The 13769-nt window shown below is 38.9% G+C and overlaps 1 protein-coding gene across 1 annotated transcript; it reads left to right on the top strand.

The window, feature by feature from the left end:
- Positions 1-1767: 1767 nt before the first annotated feature.
- On the top strand, positions 1768-12928 carry LOC124388495 (legumain-like). The gene is made up of 12 exons (XM_046853183.1): positions 1768-1960; positions 2113-2192; positions 2460-2557; positions 4505-4586; positions 4667-4737; positions 5140-5215; positions 5410-5472; positions 6611-6677; positions 6762-6880; positions 7576-7677; positions 7886-8082; positions 8637-12928. The coding sequence occupies exons 1-12, from the start codon at positions 1939-1941 to the stop codon at positions 8641-8643; spliced, it is 984 nt and encodes a 327-aa protein (XP_046709139.1). The 5' UTR covers positions 1768-1938; the 3' UTR covers positions 8644-12928.
- The last annotated feature ends 841 nt before the right edge of the window (positions 12929-13769 follow it).

Here is a 13769-nt window from a genome sequence, read left to right as displayed (position 1 = left end):
CTCTCTCTCTGATTTTCCTCATTCATCAGCTGCTCAAAATACTCCCTCCACCTTCTCAACACACTCTCCTCACTAGTCAACACATTTCCATCTCCATCCTTTATTGCTTTAACTTGCAGCACATCTTCCCAGCTCGGTTCCTCTGCCTGGACAATCGCTACAAATCCTTTTTTCCTTCTTTCCTTCACCTGCTGCCGCATCTCCTTGTACTCTTGCCTACTTTTCTCATCACTCTGTCGATCCCAATTCTGTTTCTCCAACCTTTTTCTCCTTCTTCTCTCCTGCACTTCCTCATTCCACCACCACGTCTCTTTATCTTCCTTTCTATTTCCAGATGTCACACCGAGTATCTTTCTATCTGTCTCCCTCATCACTTCTGCAGTAGATCCACAATCATCCAGCACCTCTTCACCACCACCGAGCTCCTGTCTAACCTCTTCCCTGAACCTCACACTACAGTCTTCCTCCTTCAGTTTCCACCATCTTATTTTTCTTTCAGTCCTCACTCTCCCCCTCTCCTTCTTCACCTCCAAAACCATCCTACAGACCACCATCCGATGCTGTCTAGTTACACTGTCCCCCGCCAACACCTTACAGTTGCCAATCTCCTTCAGGTTGCATCTCCTGCATAGCACATAGTCCACCTGTGTGCACCTTCCTCCACTCTTATACGTCACCCTATGATCCTCCTTCTTCTTAAAATACGTGTTCACCACTGACATTTCCATCCTTTTAGCAAAATCTACCACCATCTGCCCTTCCACATTCCTCTCCTCAAAACCATACCTACCCATCACCCACTTTCCTCCTCTACCATCTCACAACCTACTAGTGGAGCATAAGCGCTGATGATATTTATCATCATGCCTTCAACTTCCAGCTCCAAAAAGACGACTTCCAGGACACGTTCCAGAAGAACACAGGGAGCTGTATTGCTGTGCAAGAGGACTATTTTGAAGGTGAAAGTGTGGAAACCTAAATAAATACAATTTCTTGTAAACAGAGTTTGTTTTGTAACTTTGATCCCACCTCGTAAACCTGCCCATTTTACAATCTTTTACAAACCAATTCATTTAAAACCACAGCTGGCAACAAAGTCTGCACATTTCTGATTTGATGAATGGCAACCTCACAAAACATGCGCATGAAAAGTAGATGATCTCCTTCTGCCAGAGGCAGGACTCAGAACTCAGATAACCTCATCTGGAAGCAACCTGGGGAGAAAAAACATTGGCAAGAATTAACGCAGGTGATGTGAGGATCATCCCTGAAGGTCTGATTGTGCTTCAGGACATCAACAATGTGCCTATGAAGACCATGCAGAGCATCATCATTGAGGTGGATGAGGGTGAGCTCTCTAACAATCTCTGTGTAAAAGCTGTGCTCTGATGTTTAATTTCCTTCATATAAACAATGCTATATGTATATGGTTTATTTCAGTTCAGTAAACTTTGTGCTATTTTTTCTGATAAGACGAAGATCATTGAAGTGAAATATAATTACGTTTAAACAACTAACGGTTGTTTCATTTTTTCAAACAGGGCAGATTCTTTCTTATCACAGAACGTGCAAAGGGGAATTTAATTATGGCTTAGAAAGGCAAGTTAGGGGAATTTTGTGTGTGTGTGTGTGTGTGTGTGTGTGTGTGTGTGTGTGTGTGTGTGCTTTCACTTTTACTTTGATTTGAATTTACTGGGTTTAATCCCAGAGCTGATATTATTGCAAAAAAATACAATATTTGCCCGAGAAAAAAAATATAAATAACAACAGCAGCAACACCAAAACCCTTAAAACCCATCAGAATGTTCATTTCTTTCTAGTTTTCTGTTCTGGAGCAACTGCTGCTTCACCAGGAAAATAAAACCGTTTTTTAAATGAAAGTGAAAGTTTGCTGTACAGAATATAAAATATTGGCAGCTGTTCTGAAAGTTGAGTTGAATGAAGACTGAGCTGAAGGAAGGTGAGAACATTGTTGTGTTGTGATGAAGATGGTTAGAGGAAAAGTGGGAACATTTATTTTGGGAATAAGATGAGTATATGGGAGGTGAAAATGAACACATATGTGATGTGATAAATCTGTACAGTGACACGTAACATTTCTCTGCTTTATAGTCAATATGCCCAGTAGAAACGGTAAACACTGGATTCTCCTGGCAGCAGGTGCTAAAGGCTGGAAAGACTACAGACACCAGGTGACAATATTAAATCACTAACTAGTTTTTTATTGTTCAATCAAGTCTGCTGCCAAAAAAAACATCTAAAAAATTTCTGTAATTTATGTAACCTTTTTTTAATAAATGTTTTATTAATTATTGTTAATAAAACATTATTATTTAATTATTGTTGGTATGTTGGTTTACATTAAATTGTATCACTTCTGTTCTACATTAGTAAAAAGTTTAATTTAGCAGTACCTTGGACTATTTTTTTAAATTCTAAATTGATCAGTTCTACTACAGGCCAACGTGTGTCACACTTACCAGATTTTGCAACGGAATGGGATTCCAGATGAGCAGATTGTGGTGATGATGTATGATGATATCGCTCAGAATAAAGAGTGAGTATTAAAGAGCTGAACATGTCACACGTTTCCTACTGAACTGCAGTTTCTCAGGGCAAGAAAGTTTGTTTTATGAGGTCTCAGGTCAGTCCCACTTACCACATCTGGAAGCCAAGCCTCCCATTTATCTGCCCCATGTCACAAAGTTGTTGGTCTAGATGTTCAGAATGGAGGTCTAAGATTAAAAAGCTATATAAGATGTCTTGAGCTGAGACCCAGAAACATTTCTCTGGGTTCCTCTGAGTCCACCTGATACAACAGAATGTCACTTAATGGAGCAGAATCCATAAAAGGTATACTGGTGAGATGGCTCAGCTCATGGTGTAGGCAGGTTTCAAGAGCAATTAATGGACTGTAGGTTCAGTGCAAAACAGTCATGGACTTTGTGTCTCTATAAAACTTACTGTGCCATAAAGGTGAACTGTGTAAAAGTGCCGCTGTGCTGGTCCAGTCCAGGACGTGAGTGATGTAATTGTCATAAGTGTCCATGTGCTGGTATGAAAAAAAAAGGAAAAGTGAAACGTGTAATAGTGACAGAATGAGAGATTATAAAAAAATCCCCTGATCGTTTATTTTTGCGAATAAAAATGCAACAGATCATCACCTGCAATTTCCACACCTTTTCCTATAATCCTGTCACTTTTTTTGTCTGCAAATCATTCTTTGTTTTGTTTACACCTTGTCTACAAACTATTCTGGGTTTTTTTTTCTAGTTTTACAAACTGGGGCTTCAGTTTTAAAACACCAGCTTTTTTCTCCATATGCTTTATTTATTTTCCATTGCTCTTGTCCTTTACTTTGTTTTTCCTAAAATCTTCTTAAAATATGTTTCTTATACCAGAATCCTTCTTCATTTGGAATTTGCTGTTTTTCTCTCATCCTCTCCTGATGATTCCCAAACTTCTCCCATGGTAAACCTTGTCCATCCTATTCCTCAGGACCTCACATTATTGATCCATGAATTTCCTCTTATTTTCTACAAATGCTGTTTATTCTACTCCCTAAACTAATCCATCGGCCCTATCTGCTCACCGACCTTTATAACAGGTATTACAGGCATTTTGATCATATAATGTTTTCTAAACTTCATATATGCTCAACTTTAAAACATGACTATTGATTTTAAAAGCTGAGAAGATTTCAAAGCTCCAGTCCAATACTGCACTAATGCTAAATAACAGATACGTGTATTAAGCTTGGATTTAAACTAATATAAGTGATGTTATGTTATCTGAAGCGTATTGTTAAATGATATTATATATGACTAGATTCTACTACTGATAGCTGAAGCTGACCTCAGCTAAATTACATGGGTGAACTTTATGCACCTTATTATTCACGATGAGTCAAGACGTCATGCGGCTGCTCTGTTTTCTCCACATAGCCGAGATGTTTAACCACATTAACCACAGCAGACGTGTATCAGTTTACTGACATTTTTTTCTTTTTTTTCACCTGCACTCACCAATAAATCAACCTTACTTTGACTATTAAACCCACTTTTGTACTATTATTGCTGTTATTACTGCAATTATTTAATATTATATATTGTTATATATTATAAATGTTATATATATTGTTATATATCATTATTATATTATTGTTAGGTTGTTTTTTTATTCTTTTATAAACAGAACGATCTACATTTCTTGATGTCTGGTTAATAATCAACCCACAGCAGAAAGATCAGTCCTCTTTTCTTACGTTCATGATTTCCTGATTAGTTTTGTCAGTTGTGAGGAAAGAGAGACTGTGGGAATGAGACTCGTTGAATTATCTGACTGCACAACATGAGCATCTCAGTATGCTACTTCTATCTGAATGATCAAGTTTAGACTTTTGTCATAAAAGACTTTTCAAAACACTCTGCTAATAAAAGGCCAGTGCATAAACAGGTGAAGGAAAATGGAAAAATTTTCTTATTACAATTATATTTATGTGCAGAAATCCTTTTCCTGGAAATATAATCAACGTCCCAAATGGTCCTAATGTTTACCCTGGAGTTCCAAAGGACTACACTGGAGAGGTAAAATGTTCTACCTGTAATACACGATTTATACCCTGCCTGTGAAGTGGAATTAATGGTTTGAAATTGTCTGTTATCAGGAGGTAACAGCTAAAAACTTTCTGGCTGCACTGTGTGGAGATTCAACTGCTGGAAAAAAAGTAATACGAAGGTAGAAACTATGGATTCATTCCCCAATTCTACATCGAGCCTTTCGGTCCAGATTTAGTGCTGCTTACAAAGCAATTTAATTCTGAAACTGAATTTGTGCCAACCATCACCACCATCAAGCACCATTCACAATTTCCTCAGGAAATGTTCCCTCATATTGGGTGTTCAAGAAGTTATTCCTCTGTCTAAATTTGAGCTCCTAATTGGTGCAATAGTTGTTGATGAATTTTCTACAGCAGCTCTGATACGAGTGCAGCTGAATCACAGATTTACAATATATTTATGCACTTTTTTATTTAATAGTAATATTTTTATAGTAACAGCTCATTTTACTGAGACTTTCATGGTGTATGCTCCATAATAAAAAGATTTATGGAATAATCTACATTGTGTTGTCTTTCAGTAATGAAAATGACACTATCCTCGTCTATTTAACAGACCATGGAAAGCAAGGGCACTTCTGCTTTCCTCATTCCACAGTATGACCTTTTTTTTACTCCTTCTGTAAAGTGCACTATACTGAAGTAATGGGTAGTGAAGTATAAAGTTGACAAAAACAGTTGAGGTTTTTAAACACCTGCTAGATAAATAAAATGTGAGAAGGTTCTTGAGTCCCATTAACTGTATTATACTGAAATAATGAAACATAATAAACAGTTGTTTTCTGTTGCAGCTTTATGCAGAAGACCTCATTAAAACTGTGAAGGAAATGTCAATGAAGCGCAAGTTTTTGAAGGTGCATTTGAATACATTCCTGTGTTCTCTTTTCCATTTTCTATCTGCCTTTCTTATAGGTTAAAGATAAATCAGTGTTCTCTGTTGAGTGAGTGAGAAAGAGGATAAAGAGGGGAGAGGAAGGAGCCTCAGGAAAGAGATGCCAAGCCGAGTGTGTGCCATGTGTGCACTGCCTTCAAACAGTGAAAAGTGAGAATAAACTGAAAGCATGATTGCGGCAGAATAAAGACAGTTAATCTCTGGAAATACTGGGTAATGAACTCCAGCACAAAATTACAAACTTAATATAAACCAGCCTACAATCGACAGGAACGAGTCACATTAGGAATGTAACTCAGGGAAAGCCTCTGCATCTTTCTGTGGCCCCATCTGGTTTAGCAGGATGTAAATGTTGGCTGTCACAGATGCTGGAGCTGCTTTTCTAGCATGAGCCTGAATGCCTTCCGGTCCTCCTCCTGAGCTTAGAACTCTGCCTAGAAGCAGCTTTGTGTCTGCTGGAGCTCTGCGTTCAGATATGAAGACTTCAGTTATCATCCTAAATCCTGTGTTTTAGCACCAGTGTGGAGAGCTCGCTGGTTCGGGGTGGAAGAAAGAGGAGACAGGTGACTGCTACAACAAACCCGGCTTTATCCTGCTGCAATCACACTTTCGTGATTTACATTAGTTTTGAAAGTTTGAAGCCTACAGTATGAATACAATCCACTCAGCATCTCTCTTTCTCTCCTAAGACAACAGAGAACACTGATTAGTTTGAACACCTACAGGTTTGTGATCCTTACTGCTTACATCCACTGGCTCTGCCACCATTCAAGAGCTCAGCCGCACCCCCACTGCCACAGTGATATTGGTCCCAGAACTGTTGTGGCTCGTGTCTGAATTTCTTTATGAATTCCAAATTCATATAATTCTTACTTTTGGTAAAAATGTATTAGTGTTCATGGCTGAATTGCTGTTTCTAATAGTTTCAGAGTGGACTGTAGTGTCAATCACATATTAGAACAAGTGCATTAATATAAATCTGGTATTGCAGCTGCACTACTGTCCGAGCTGCTCTTATAGAACTTCTGACCAATCACAATCCAGAGTTCTCCTCATTTTATATCTATTTCCCTTTTGTACAACTGGGTCACTGTTTGCAGATGGTCATTTACATGGTAGCTTGTTATTCTGGATCGATGCTGGAGAAACTGTCAGAGGAACGCAATGGTGAGTGTCATTTCTATTCTATCCGAAGCGATGGTTCTGACATCTTTAGGTTTGTTCTCATGCGTCTTTATCCTCTCATTTCAGTGTACGCAGTTTCGTCATGCAAGCCAGATGAAGCTTCCTACTCCTGTTATTATGACAAGAAAAGAGATACCAGTCTTTCTGATGTCTTCTCTGCTCAGTGGCTCAACCATTTAGAGAATGTTAGTTTATGATATTTAACATTTTAATGAACTACACATGACTAAGCTGATCCAAAGGGAGCAAACTATTTATTTCGATTTTGGCCTCATACTACAGCACAGTAACAACATTCACAAGCAAACAGAAAGAAACAGCTCATGGAACAAAATGAATGCAAGATTTATGACCACTGACAGGTAAGGTGAAGAACACTGATGAGCTCTTCATCATGGCACCTGTTAGTAGGTGGATTTATTTATTAGCCAGCAGGTGAACATTTAGTGCTAAAAGTTAATGTTTGAAGCAGGAAAAAATGGGTGTAAGGATTTGAGTGAGTTGTGACGTCTAGAGGACGGTCAGAGCATCTCCAAAACTGCAGCTCTTGTGGGTGAAGTTCCTGGTCTGAAGTGGTCAGAATCTATCCAAGGAAGGAACAGTGGTGAACCAGCGACAGGGGGACGAGGATCATCGTGTGGTCCGACAGACGAGCTCCTGTAGCTCAAACTGCTGAAGAAATTAATTCTGTTAATGCTTAGTGGGTTTTATCAGCAAAAGGGGGACCAACACAATGTTTGGCAGTTGGTAATAATGTAAATATGTATATATATAAAACTATTTCCCAAACACTCCCACTAAATCACACCACCCACCTGCTACACCACTCTTTGGTTCTAAATACTTAAAAAAAACATATCTCTCTATTTCCCTTATTAAGGAGAATCTTAGCACAAGTTCATTTGGAGATCAGTTTTCCTACCTGAAGAAAAATGTCAGTAAGAGTGAGAAGGACCAGACACCCTGTAACTATGGAGACATGGTAGGTGCAATTAGAAATTAATTATTTTTTTTTCTTTTTAATCCTGCATTGTTTTAATTAGGCATGTTATGACTGACAGCAAATTAAATATTACATTTAAACATGAAAAACAAAAATAATTTTTTCAAGAAAAGCTGTATTTTTTATTGTATGTCAACATGATGTTAATGTGTTTTTTTTTTTCATTTACTCCACTCTAATAATCCAGCGAATGCTCCAGTTAAAGCTGAGTGAGTTTCTTGGACGATCTCCTCCCTCCATCCTAGAGACTTATTCGTCATATTTACTCAAATATTTTAATCTGATAGACACTACAAAAGGTTCCCTAATAGGCCAAGAAAATCGGATTATAAATGAACAGGACACGGAAGAAAGACAGACACTGGAAATACAATTAAAAAAAAAGTGAGTAATCCTCACCAAGCTTGTGATGGACATGTTTAAACATTACACACACATGTGGTTTGAGTGTAATTCATTATTATGCAAAAATCCTACTTGCATCAGCAAGGCCAATCTAACATGTAAATCAGCAAACAAAGTGGATACTCAAGAAATTGCATTTAAGCTGTTGTGATGAATCTGGAGCGGTCAAGAAAACTTTTAAAATCTGATGAGAAGTTTCTGCTTTTAGAGCCCAGAAAAAGTCCAACAAGGACTTGACTCACCATCTGGCAGCAAAATAAGCCATTTTGTTAATTTTATTTACATTTTCCTGTCATTTCTGTTTGTATGACAATGAGGAAAAATTACAAGTAAAAATGATACAATACAAATAAAAATAAATAAGAAGCAGGTGGTATAATAATGTAATGTAATAGAAATATGCACTAGTGTCAGAACTGCTGTTATAGAGAATTAATTAAGACCTTCTAACTAATCACAGACTAATGATTTCCAAAGTATATTAATTCATTTCATTCAAATTTTTTTTTGGATTCTTTCTAAACATGTTGCAGTCGTTGAAGCACAGGACATCGTGAGAGACCAGCAGAGGGAAACTCTGAAGAACTCTATACTGACATGGAAACGTAAGGAAGTGGTTTTGAAAATGAACCCCTAAAGCACATCCCTAAAGCTGAGGCTGGTGTAGGACGAGCTGGAGCAGTGTGTAGTATCTTCTCAGCTGACCCGAACAGTGAAAATGCTTCTGCTGAGGCTGCGGTTGAAGCAGGAGCCATGAGATTGGAAGTGTAGCAGCTGCAGCTGGTCCAATTGAAGCAAAGCTGAGTCTGGGATCGATACTGGTGTCACCGTTAATCCCACTGAAGTAGAATTATTTTCTAGGTACTGGAATTGCACTGGGCACAATGGGAGTGTCAATATTTATAGATTTTTTTCCAAAAGTAAACAGATCCATTTCGTTTGTAAAAAGCTTTTGATCACATTTCTCCCAAAATATAGTGATTTATTTACAAAATGAACTTTTGTTTCTTTGTGAGTTTTTAAATTCTGATCTCTGACAGGATTTGTGATTGTGATTTTAGTTTTAGTAAAAAAAAAAAGTTTATTTGTTTTGTTTTAATACATGACAGAGATTTTTGGTTCACCAACAGGAAAAATAAATAAATAAAAGAAAGTGATTGTGAATTTGTGTTTGATTTTTTTTATAAAAAAACACACACACATGAGCCAAAAACCAAAACAAAAGCAAATAGAACATAGTATATGATCTCTGACATGCTGATAGACACAAACAGATAAAAGATAAAATATAGAATTATTGCTGTCAGTGAGCTTTGGCAGGTCCATGAAGAATCTGTCCTCTGACCACTCACTACTGTAGAAGCTTACTGTCTGCTTGCGGATTTCAGTGGGTTCCGATAGGAGATCCCCTGATTCTGTTCGCACAGCAATCTATGAATCTTTTTTGTCCATTCTTTCGCTCTGAACTTAAAAAGAACTTAAAAGGAGCATTCATCTCAGTTGCGTTTTTTAAGCATGAGCGGACCAGCGCCCCCTATGCTGTGATGTCTAACAGGTCTTTCATTTTGGCCTTTTACTTTTAAGGGTTTCAATACATCCTCGATTTCCAGTGGCCTTCAAACGCCGGAGTTCCTTTATTTCTATCTCCAGGGCTTTCAGGGATCTAACAATATCCCTTGTGATGTTAAGAGTGTACTGTTGACAAAATATTTTGATTTGTGTTTTTGTAAAATTCCACCACAGCTCAAGTGGCCTTCTGAGATCCAAAAATTGGAAAAGACTCTCTAAACTTTGCGTCTTCTAAACATGTAGTGTTAAAATGCCAGGAGGCACTCTTAGGTTTAATGATCTCTTTAATGATGACACTTTACCATGCTATGGTCAGCGATACCTACTGAAACAAGAAAACACTTTGTAAAAAGCATCAGCTGGTGTTCAAGTCCATGAAAGTGATCCAGTCTTGCCAGGTAGAGCGTGTTATCCATGGCATAACCCCACGTGTACTGTCTCTTGTTCTTATTAAAAGTTTTCCATATGTCACTTAACTTGTGGGCCTCCATCATCTCCCACAGACGCTTACAGGAAGCTACGTGAGGTTCTGCAAGGTTCCGATCTAAATGATCCATAGTACAGTTAAATTTCCACCCAGATTTAGAATCTCCACACTGTTACAGTCTGACAGTCAGACTTCACCGGCACCATCTTGAAATCAACTAGATTTATTTCTAGCAATCTAGATTGAAAAGCTGTTTTCCAGCTTCAGTCATTCGAGTTCCCTTCTGAGCATGCCAAGATCAGCACCAGTTGGCCACCTGTTTAGATTACTGACCTTTGCGATGGAGCTCCGCAAGATCTTTGACACCACTACACCTTGGCAGCTATCTTCAAAGCCAACTGATCTTTATGGCAATTTTGCGGTGGAATTCCAGACAACCACTTCTGCAGGCAGCTGGGACCCCACTGCATTGTATTACATCTTTATCTGGTGTTTATCACCAGAGGTTAAAGATGAACTTGCCGCCCACAATCCTTGACTTCCTGGTTACCCTCTCTGCCCGGAATGACGAATTCGAGAATGTGTCCCTACACCCTGGCAACCCAATCCTCAGCTCTCTTCCCCGCATACTTCTTTCAAAATCGGAAAAATGTTTTATTGCCAGGTACAGCGAAGGGTTTAGCAAAGAGCACTTTACATTACTTATAGCGGACCCCAACCTAATAACGACTAAACTTTACAGATGGTCTCAAAGACGTTTTATTAAACCTTGGCAACTTAAACAGATCACCGTAAGAGCTTATGCCCTTTAGGGGGGTGCTAATCCAAATATACAAGTATAATGTTACAAAGCTGATGAACCATGCGATTATGCATACATACAGCCGTAATCCGTGACCGTAATGCCTTGCGCGCTGCCGCTCTTCAAAATAAGAGTCCCGTATATGTACAAAAGGTAAAAAATATAATATAATGTCAAAACTCAGAACCTGCCAAAATATTATTTATCAAATTAAATCAAACAAAGAAAACATTCAGATGTGTCTGCTACACTCCCACCAAATTATAAATGTCTCTTAAACATGAATAATTTCCATTTGGTTCTTTAACCTTTGAGTGTTTGAAGTAACATAACGTCCATATGTGAATCAATTCACTCCGCTTCTAATAGCAAAACCAACTTTTGAGCTGGCCTTTCAACCATTGATGTCTTATTTATCCGTTCTCCTTTCTTGGACAGTTTCCTGTCACCAAGTATTAATTTGGCTTTCCTAACCAGTCCATCTGGGCTTTAAATAGTCTCTACGATCCTTCCTATTCTCCACTGATTTCTTGGTAGAGACACTGAAAATTTCTTTTAGGAGCATGCCAGCACTGTCGTGTAGCAATCGTGTGTAGATATTCCTTTTTCCATCTACTCCAAAATTGCTCCGTAAGGTACTGTACCTGTCTCCACCTTTTTCTTCCATAAACATCCTCTCTTGTGAATTTTCCTGGAGGTGGTAAAGCTGTTGTGGCTTTCATGGTAATTAGATGGTTAGGCGTGAGTGGTTCTAAACTCTTAGGGTCATTCAGGTTGTCCACAGTTAGGGGGCGACTGTTGACTACTGCCATTGCCTCATAAAACAAAGTGCGCAATGAAGCATCGCTAAGTCTACCTGATGAAAGTGATACAGTTGAACTTAGAACACTGCGTACAGTTTTGATCTGCCGCTCCCATACACCACCAGCATGACTGGAATGGGGAGCATTAAAAATAAAGTCACATTGCTTGTCAGCAAGAAAAACACTGAGTCTTTCGGGGTCAAGCTCCTGTGATGCAGAACTCAGTTCATTTTTAGCTCCTATGAAATTGGTACCCTGGTCACATCGAATTTGTCTCACTGCTCCTCGAATAGCAATAAAGCATCGTGGGGCGTTGATGAATGCGTCTGTAGACATGTCTTCTAACATCTCAATGTGGATAGCTCTTGAACAGAAACATGTCAAAAGCAGACCATACCTTTTGTGTTGCTTTCGGCCCTCTTTGGTCATGAAAGGACCAAAGCAATCCATACCACAATATGTAAACGGTGAGGAAGGTTCCACACGTTCTGTAGGAAGATCACTCATCCTTTGACCTTCAGCAGATTTTCTTAACCTTCTACAAGTTACACAGTTGTGGATGTACGAAGTAACAGCTCTGTTAATTCCAAACGTGGTATCGTGACCACTTTTGCGGGAGCAACTCGAGCTTTACCAATGAGAAAAGCACAATAGATGTTTTCCCTTTCGTCCATTACTCTCAGATAAGAACATTGACCATAGCCACAGGTACTTGTGTCTGAGAAATGGTGTATTTCTGTTTTTACAACCTTACCGAATTCAGCAGGTATATAACATCGTGCTATGTTTATCTTTTCCACGTTGGCTAAGTCATCTTGCCATTTCTTCCACAGAGGGCTTAATGCTGGAGAAAGCGAGTCATCCCAGCCTGTACCCTGGCGACACATTTCTTGAAGGATTTTTTTGCCATTAAGAACATATGGAGATACGAAGCCCAAAGGATCATATATGGAGGCGATGGCTGATAGTATGCCACGACGTGTTGTAGGTTGATCCTTTAAAGGAACATGGAATCTGAAACTATCACTTTGTGTGTTCCAATGAATCCCTAATGCTCTTTCCAGTGGCATGTCATTGAAAGTAAGATCCTTTGGTCCAAAACTTACTGCACATTCTGATGCTGGTATACTTTGCAGAACGGTGCGGTCATTCGATATAAACTGGTGCAGTCGGAGACCGCCTTTAGCACATAACTCCTGTGCTTCCTTTGTTAACTGTATGGCTTTTTCCACCGTCTCCACACTTGCCACTCCATCATCAACATAAAAATCTCTGGTGATGAATTGTGCGTCCAGTGGGTGTGAAAGACTGTACTCATTGGCTATATGTCTTAGGCCATAGTTCGCACAACCAGGCGAAGACACTGCACCAAAAAGGTGTACTCTCATTCTGTAGTCTTGAGGTACTGAATGTGTGTCACCATTTGTCCACCATCTGAGCGCAGATAATCACGGTCACATTCTGGGACATGAAATTGATGGAACATTTTCTCAATATCACATGTTACAGCGATAGGATGCTTTCTAAACCTGAGGAGGACACCTGTGAGGTTGTTTATCATGTCAGGTCCAGTAAGCAGATGTTCATTGAGACTGGTGTTTTTATATTTCGCTGAACAATCAAACACAACACGTAATTTGTCTGGCTTTTTTGGGTGGTAAATGCCATGATGGGGTATATACCATTTTTCTCCGTCTGTTCCATCATCATTCACAATTTCTGCATCACCTCTTTTAATGATGTCGTCCATGTAAGCAATGTAGTCTGACTTATATTTCTCCTCCTTGCAGAATTTTCTGCTCAAATGCTTGAGTCTGACAATGGCAAGCTCTCTGTTGTCTGGTAAGAATGGTCTTTGTTTAAATGGAAGGGGCATTTCGTAATGTCCTTGAGAATTTTTCCTTATGCCTTCCCTGAGTTTGTCTAAGAACATAATGTCTTCTTGTGAGACTGCTTTGTTATCCATGGCAACATCCTTAAAATCTGATTCAAGAACATGAATTGCCTCTAAAGGTGTTAAAGTTGGCAACTCCTTTGTCGTCATTCTGTGACAAAGACTGATTGT

Source organism: Silurus meridionalis, chromosome 7 (genome assembly GCF_014805685.1).
Source record: "Silurus meridionalis isolate SWU-2019-XX chromosome 7, ASM1480568v1, whole genome shotgun sequence".
NCBI classification, from domain to species: Eukaryota; Metazoa; Chordata; class Actinopteri; order Siluriformes; family Siluridae; genus Silurus; species Silurus meridionalis.
Note: the sequence above shows the minus strand (reverse complement) of the source record. Positions and strands in the feature narration are given on the sequence as shown.